The sequence below is a fragment of the Pyxicephalus adspersus genome, chromosome Z, assembly GCF_032062135.1.
Source record: "Pyxicephalus adspersus chromosome Z, UCB_Pads_2.0, whole genome shotgun sequence".
NCBI lineage: Eukaryota > Metazoa > Chordata > Amphibia > Anura > Pyxicephalidae > Pyxicephalus > Pyxicephalus adspersus.
This window is the reverse complement of record NC_092871.1, coordinates 50,430,545-50,438,453: the sequence shown is the minus strand read 5'-3', so window position 1 is coordinate 50,438,453 and position 7,909 is coordinate 50,430,545. Positions and strand designations below refer to the sequence as shown.

At 39.5% G+C, this 7,909-nt stretch overlaps 1 protein-coding gene across 1 annotated transcript; it reads right to left on the bottom strand.

The window, feature by feature from the left end:
• Positions 1–266: 266 nt before the first annotated feature.
• On the bottom strand, positions 267–7,601 carry LOC140343056 (glutamine synthetase). Its single transcript, XM_072429534.1, has 7 exons — positions 7,462–7,601; positions 5,092–5,273; positions 4,076–4,237; positions 3,584–3,730; positions 2,072–2,199; positions 1,713–1,912; positions 267–1,234 (listed from the first exon to the last, which is right to left on the bottom strand). Exons 2-7 carry the CDS (start codon positions 5,255–5,257, stop codon positions 913–915), a joined length of 1,125 nt encoding a protein of 374 aa, XP_072285635.1. The 5' UTR covers positions 5,258–5,273; positions 7,462–7,601; the 3' UTR covers positions 267–912.
• Between the last annotated feature and the right edge of the window lie 308 nt (positions 7,602–7,909).

Sequence of the window (7,909 nt, the reverse complement as noted above, 5' to 3'; positions counted from 1 at the left end):
ATTGTGATCTTAAATACTTGAGCATAATCAAGGGGTTCTGCAAACTACACAGATAGAAAATGCCCATAAACCTAAGGAATGGTTTAGCAGCAGACAAAATTTATAGCATCTGTCTTGTTTTACAACACAAAACCCAAATAATGTACCTAAACAGCACTCAATATGGTTTTCCCTCCATTTACCAGAGTTAGACTGCTCAAAAACATTAACAGGGTTAGTTACTTTGCATATATAATACATATCCACCAGTAAACACACAGGCTAAATATTTTTCTTCAACTTTATTTCAGTGATAAAAACCAACTGTTATGTTATACATTTTACACAATACAGCCCTCTTTTGAGGAACTTTAGTTCAGATCCCAACAGGGCTCTGTCCTGGATTTTCAAAAGCATCCCACAAGCGGGATGTGGTATCAGATTTTTTTTTTTTTAACCCCCTACCCCAACCCCACTGCCCAGCAGGTTCATGGCCCCTTGTATGTTGCATAATAAAACATGATTTTTGGAATGCAGTTAATATACTCTTACAGCAATTAGGAATCCTGGGATTAAGCCTTCCCACAGGTTTTCAGTCTGTAATGATCAATGCGCTTTACTTTTCAAACTAGAAGTGTAACAAAGATTAGAGAATAAAGTGGGCTTTTTAGACAGCCTTTATTTTACCCTTCACTAACCATTGCAATCTTTCTCCTAGCCTAAAGAGTACCTTTTTGAATTTCTTGTTGTTAGGCTGATCAGGTCAGACACTTGTTGGGGATGTAGTACAAAGAAAACAGACAGAACAGATGCCCTAGAGACCCCCTTCCCAAAAAGACAATTTAGCTGTGAGACTGTAGGTTTGCTGGCAAAACCCAAAGAAAAAAAAAGGCACAAGATGGATGGAATCTATAGGGGGGTCCAGCTCCCAATTTAATTCTTCCTGTAGTCTTTAGTTTCACTGCCGGTCTCATTCAGAATGGTCGTTCTGACAAGGGCCTCAGTAACAGCATAGGGGTCGCAGTTGGCTGCTGGGCGTCTATCTTCAAAGTAGCCGAAGCCTTCCTGTCCGACTTGGCGTGGTATACGAATGCTGGCACCACGATTGGCCACACCAGCTGAGAATTCATGAATGCTAGATGTTTCGTGTTGGCCAGTAAGGCGGCGGGAGTTGTCTTTACCACCGCGTGGGTCATAGACACAGATGTGATAGTTGTGACGCTTTCCTAATTTCTCAATGGCATCTTCAATGTGTCTGGTGGGACAGTAAGGAAACAGAGTCAAACTTTGTGCTGAATTGAGCTTACACGATGTTTTACACAACTTAAAAAAGTGTTAATTTTCCAGAAATCATATTATTGTTCACTGTGAATATTTAGTAAGTGTGCACAGTAAGCCAGATTTCCATGTTGTGTGAAAATCTTAACATCTATCAAGTGTTTTTAAAATATAAATATAGCTATAGAAGTAAATAGGTTAGCCCTTTAAAAATAGAGCCAAGATGAACAAAACATAACCAAGTATGACAATTTGCAAACATACTAATCAATTTGGACTACTGTGTCATGGATACTCTTTACTATGCTATAGCTGGCATCCTCAAAATGCTAGATGCGATGCAGAAGTTACTGACCCAAGCAATTAGCAAATATTTTGCAGCAAAGTTTGTTAAACAAGCCTGAATTTTTTTTTTGTGCCACGTTCATATCTTGAAGATACCCTGAGAGACTTACTTTAGACCTCCTTCCTTCCTCATGGAGTCGGTGCTGTAGTTTGTGTGACATCCAGCCCCATTCCAGTTGCCAGTCATAGGTTTGGGGTCCAGTGTTGCAACAACACCAAAGTCTTCACAAACTCTGTGTAAAATGAAGCGAGCCATCCACAGGTGGTCACCCATATCTATTCCTTCACAAGGTCCAACTTGAAACTCCCACTATAGAAGAAAGCAGCAAATTACTTTGGACATTTTGCACATTACATGAGCAGGCTTTGAATTATTTTAGGAAGCCAACAAAAAAAAAAAAAAATTAAAGGTTTACAAAAACCAACCCATATATTATGCTTCCTGTATGTTAAGGTAAATCATTTTTACCTGTGATGGCATAACTTCGGCATTTGTGCCACAAATCTTAATTCCAGCATACAGGCAAGCCTTGTAGTGGCTTTCCACAATATCCCGTCCATAAACTTTATCTGCACCAACGCCACAGTAATAGGGACCTGGAGGAAAGATCAAAGATGTTTCAGAGTTTTTTCCAAATCATGCAAACTGTTTACTTAAGAAAGGGAGGCGCAGAGGCTAGATCTGTTAATTTTATGTACACTGAAGACCATAAAGCAGGCTAGAACAAAATATTTTGGATAAATCCATTAAATAAAATGACCAAACAACTCCAAGATGTACTCTGCCAATTTAATATCAGGGTGGAGTATTTTTTTTGTACCACATCCCCAATTGTAATAATCCTTTTCCAAATACTCCAAAGGTATATACAGTGGGATTTGTTTTAGGTATCTTAATGTGACTAGGAAAATTTATATGTACAAGTTATTAAAAAATATTTAAAAATCTCAATCTTGGTACAGTGAGCAAATGGCACCAGCCAATAAATACTACTTTTAGCTATATCACATATGCAACTATGTCCATTCTTGACACATTTCCCTGCTTAGGCTTTATCAGAAGAACATTTTAAGGAGCCTTCAAAATATTTCTAGGTCAAACATAAAAAAAAATTTATATTTATTATTTTGAGGACTCCTTAAAATGTTCTTTTGATGAAGCCTGAGAGGGGCTAACTGAGATAGTTGCATATGTGATATAGCTAAAGGAAGTATTAATTTGACTGGTGCAATTCTCACTGTACAAAGATTGATGTTAAGTATTTATTTTAATACATTTTTCTATATGTATTTTGCTAGTAATTATTGCATAGCAATACTTAAATCCCCCAATAAATACCTTTGGGGTATTTGGAAAAGAACTTCAAGATGTAGCCTACCTATAGCTTTCAGCAGTGTTTTCAGTTGTTAGAATGATAATTCAAGCTGTCTGCAGTCCTTATCAAACTGTCACATGTACAATATGAACTCCAGAACATAAATGAAGGACAACATTTATACAACCAAGCGCCCCATTAGTCAGTAATGAGGACATGAAGGTGATTAAACACCCTGAAGTAGTCATATGACAGGCTGCAGAGAAGAGCCAGATGGCTCTGAACAGGACACTCCAAATCCCATGTCCTGCTGCAGCAAAGTATTCCTTCTATATCTTTTCATGATGACAATCCTCTCCCAACCCAGGTTAGAATGGTCATTATAAGCAGAGAGGAGCAACTAGATCAACCTCCATCTCACAGAAATCTGTGAGCTTGGAACTTTGAAAATATATAGTACAAAGGAAAAAAAAATCAAGGTCCGCACAAAACATCCTGGGAAATACATATTATCTGGAGTCCAAGGACATTTACAAGATTCTTTTTTTTTTTTTTTTTTTTTTTTTTAAAAAACTAAAAAAAAAAAAAAAAAAAAAAAAAATACATTTTCGAGAAGGACGTGCAAAGCAGAAATTTTACTATCAACACCATTGGTATTGTTCTACCTTGTGGTCCTGGGAAACCATTTTCAGGCCAGCCGTATGGGTGTCCATTGATTCCTAATAGAGTGTACTCTTGTTCCATGCCAAACCACGGGTAGTGATCAGCCACCTTGTCCATAATCAGCTTACATGTGTTCCGCAGGTTGGTTTCTGGAAGGTGAAAAATCAAGTCATTAAATCAATAACATTTCAACAACAGCTCTGCCAAAGTAAACACCAATATTGTGCACACAGAAAAAGGGTGAGGTCCGAGACGGGATCTCTATGACATACCAACGTGGAAGGACACGCCTTTCCAACAAGCTGGACAGTAGATTTTCTTTTTATTAAATCCAACAGATTTTTTTCAGACACTTTAGAAAACCCAAGATACCAGGTGTTTGATATTAGAAAGTCTGCAAACTGCAAGCAATGCTTTAAATCAAAAACACTGCTTGTAATTAGGTCATTTTGATATGTCATGTGTAGAAATTGCTCTCATTCCTGGGTGCATACCTGCTGGCTTTCGGTTGTATTTTAGGACCTCACACATGACCAACTTGTTAGGATCCAGACAGAAGGGGTCTCTAAACATCTGGACAGGGACAAGGTACATATCACTGTTGGAGCCCTCAGCTTGGTATGTGCTTGATCCATCAAAGTTCCATTCGGGGACCTCTAAAGTAGGAGAACAGGAGGAATAAGGGTTAGCGATTGCATGCCAAGGGTCACCAGTGAGATTTTTCTGGGTATTCATACAAATGAAAAAAGGGGGAAGCCAATCCCACAGTGGTATATTTAGAAGAATGCCACTAAAGGGGTTGCCGTTGGATCCAAATTTTGAAAGCTGGCGGAAGATGCATGTGGTCATCCACAAGCTAGAGCTACATGCAACCTGTACTGCAATATAGCGTGGATGTCTACTGGCTTATGTGTTGTGGTGCCTTAGGGCATATGCATTTTAGCAGCATAGATATAGATTAGGGGCCCTCACACACCCCAAAATGCATGCACAAAGATTAAATAGAACACATAAAACACTATAGGTATGAATGGGGTCCAAAGTATTGGCACACTGTATTCTACAAAAGAAGCCCATCACACACACACACACACACACACTGTGGACTAAATCTCAGCATGCCCAAGGTCTAGTATCAACATTTTTGAAAGTTATCTACATTTAAAACACAGCACCACCTGTACAGTGAAAAAATAAATAACCCAATGGACAGTGAGCGAAAAGGTTCTACAACCACAATATAGGATGAAAGCTATTTAGAAATTAACACTGAACTGATTTCGTTTTTATATTGTGTATTAAAATATAAGTTATAAGAAATTTTGCAATGTTTGAGTAAAAAGCTAATAATCTTGGAATGCCCTGGTATTCACATGTGCTTGCTTGCTAAAAACGTCCTTTTGGAATTTCACCTTCAGACTGCATCCAGATGTCCAGCTAGAAGGGGGTGGTGAGGATAAGAGCCTCAGCAGGATGTAACAGTGGGGGAAGGGGTTTCTATCCATCTTACCTTCAATAGTCTTGGGCTCATAGTCCAGGGTTTTGGTCTTGCAGCGAACCCCTTCTCCAGTGCCATCAACCCAGACATAGGTCACTTGAACCATTCCCCCTTGGGGAAGCTTCATATACTGCTCCCTCACCCCCTTGTTGAGTCTAGAACTGTGTGACACAGACATGGTGGCGAATGCTGATCTGGAATGAAAGAAAAAAAAAAAAAAGTGAGGGAAGCAGGAGTTTCCTGAAAGTCTTACAAAAAGCAAGCTTGCAAAAGTTTGCTTTTCTGTTCGCAGAACCTGCATGATTGTGCTGTCCTGCCACAGTTACAGTGGTGGAGCAGCTTTAAAAATAGGACCCATATGTGAAACAACCTCATGTAATATCGTTTGTAGAATGGCCAGGACACTATCTGCATGGAGTTTGCAGGTTCCCCTTGTGTTTGTGTGGGTTTACTCTGGGTGCTCTGTTTTTGGCTTCCCCCCAAATTTGTCCTTAGACTGTGTTAATGACATATAATTATGGTAGGGACATTATATTGTGAGCCCCTTTGAGGGACAGCTAGTGACATGACAATGGACTTTGTACAGCACTGCGTAACATGATGGCACTATATAAATACTGTTTATCAATAATATTAATTTGAATATTTTATTGGTGGCCAATACTGCACCTCCACAACTTAGCCACCAAGGGGCGTCCGCTCATGGCACACAGCTGTAGCTAAAATAGCTGTACATAAAATATAAAGTTAAAATTCCACTTTATAATATTGTCTGATTAGGTAGTTCCCTTCACTGCCTACCTTGCAGGCGGACCAAGTCCCTCTTATGTCACACAATTCTGGTGTGGTTTTTAATTTGTCCCAAACTTTTGGTGATCAGGACAGTTAAGAGTGTGAGACAATGAGTAGTCAAACCCTGATAGGGGTTCTAACCCCTCACCACTATATTCAAATCTGAAGTTTGTCTTAACTACATTTTAAGTATGAAAAAAAAAAAAAAAAAAAAAAAAAAAAAAAAAAAATGGTATAACTAGCTGCATTGACATTAAAATCGGCCCAGTCCCAGATTGATTTGCTTCATTAACAAAAGGATGAAAACACATTAGGTAGAAGCAGAACAATAGTTCTGCAAAAGTAAAGCAATGTAAAAGTTGCCCCAGACAAACTAAGTTTTTAGCTGATGGGGCAAAGTAGATCTGTGCAATTATCTTCTACAGCTACCATAAAATCAGAAAACTGCTGATCACAAGTTGGTGCTGAGCTTATCTCATGGAGAAGAATTAAAGTTTCCAACCCCACCCTGAGTAGAACAGCACAAGAACTGGATGTAACTGGTTATTCAAGTTTACAGAGGACAGAAGTAAACTGCCCCCCCCCCTCCCAGACACACAGGATGGGGGCAGTTAACCATCTACAGCCTGCAGGGACAGACTGACTGATAAACAACTCCATTGTGTTCAACCACCAACAAGTCCAAGCAAGCACAGGGTACAGACCCTCCATCAACCAAATCTTCCCTTACTGACCCAATTTCCATTGAAGATTTTTTGAATATATATTATATATTTATACACACACAAAAATACATCTATTGTATAAATCTTTGACATAAAACCAAACTTTAGTTGTTACAATTTTTGTTGCGTTGATACAAAACTTTTGTCTAACCAAAATTGAAAGTTACAATTAGACAATGTATGTGAAACAAAGTAGCTTTTTTTTTTTGTACAAGTACAAAGTACAGGCAGAGTGCACAAACAATGGAGGGTACAAAATAGAATTTTAGCAAAGATCCACATGCAGCAGCACCCCAGGCCAGATCATTGTAGGGATTACCTACAGATGGCTGATGGATTAGAACATGGGAGACAAGATACAGGAATAAGTGCCAAGAAATCACACCATCACAACACGAAGGGGGGCAAAGGGAAAAAGTCTGGTATAAAGTTAATGGATGATGTTCAACAGGGCTGATACACACATAAAAATAGCATTTAATAAAAGGGGAAAAAAAAACACACAGAAAAAAAATGTATTTACACAAAGGAGAAGATTGACATATAGCACATCTACACAAAACATACAAACAATCCAAAAAAAAAAAAAACACCCCACAAAACTCATAGCATCACACATGGTGTTTGGGAATAGTCTAGCTACTCTGCTTATTTTCTAGCACACATATGATTAATTGGAAAGTGAAGCTCGCCCCCTCCCCCCGTGCTGGCACATGGCCAGAGAAGAACCCAAGGTGGGCAGGTGAGAGGGCAATGCACTCGAGCATTTTTCAGATTTATGATACCAGCGTGGCACAGGAGCCGCAGTACATATGCGAAGCAGCAGACCCCCCAACCCATGGGGGTGTTTACCCCGTAACGTTACCTTATTAGCAGGGATGCAGTAGAGAGCCCTGGGTCCCCCTAGGAAATGATGTCACCAACTCACTGAGGCTGCACGCGCAACGCCGCAGCTTCTTATAAGAGTTTGCAGCCACAGGACACGCCTACCGAGAGGAGGGCGGGGCTATTGCGCGGGCCGCCCCGCCCACTGTCCTATTTCATGGCGTTGTGTTATACACGTTTGTTTTCTTTTTTAAACTAGTAAATCATTTTTTTTGTATTGTTTTCCTAAACATGCTGTTGGGATGATTTGGATGAATTTGGTATGAAGAAGAGATCTGTTGATAATGATTTTGATTTGCAGCACGGAATTCCTGGATTCAATTCCCACCCTGGATAAAGTCGGGCTGATTTAATAAAGGAAATGGCACTGATCAGTTCCCTGAGTTTAGTAAGGCTACGTACACACGTGCAATAATTGTCGCTAGAAA

What these genes read in the sequence shown, in the direction of transcription:
- LOC140343056 (XM_072429534.1), bottom strand. Translation starts at nt 5,257, where the DNA reads ATGTCTGTGTCACACAGTTCTAGACTCAACAAGGGGGTGAGGGAGCAG. An exon ending in TGAGCCCAAGACTATTGAAG is followed by an intron (nt 4,238 to 5,091) that starts GTAAGATGGATA and finishes CTCCTACTTTAG; the next exon opens with AGGTCCCCGAATGGAACTTT. An exon ending in AGGAAGGAAGGAGGTCTAAA is followed by an intron (nt 1,235 to 1,712) that starts GTAAGTCTCTCA and finishes CTGTCCCACCAG; the next exon opens with ACACATTGAAGATGCCATTG.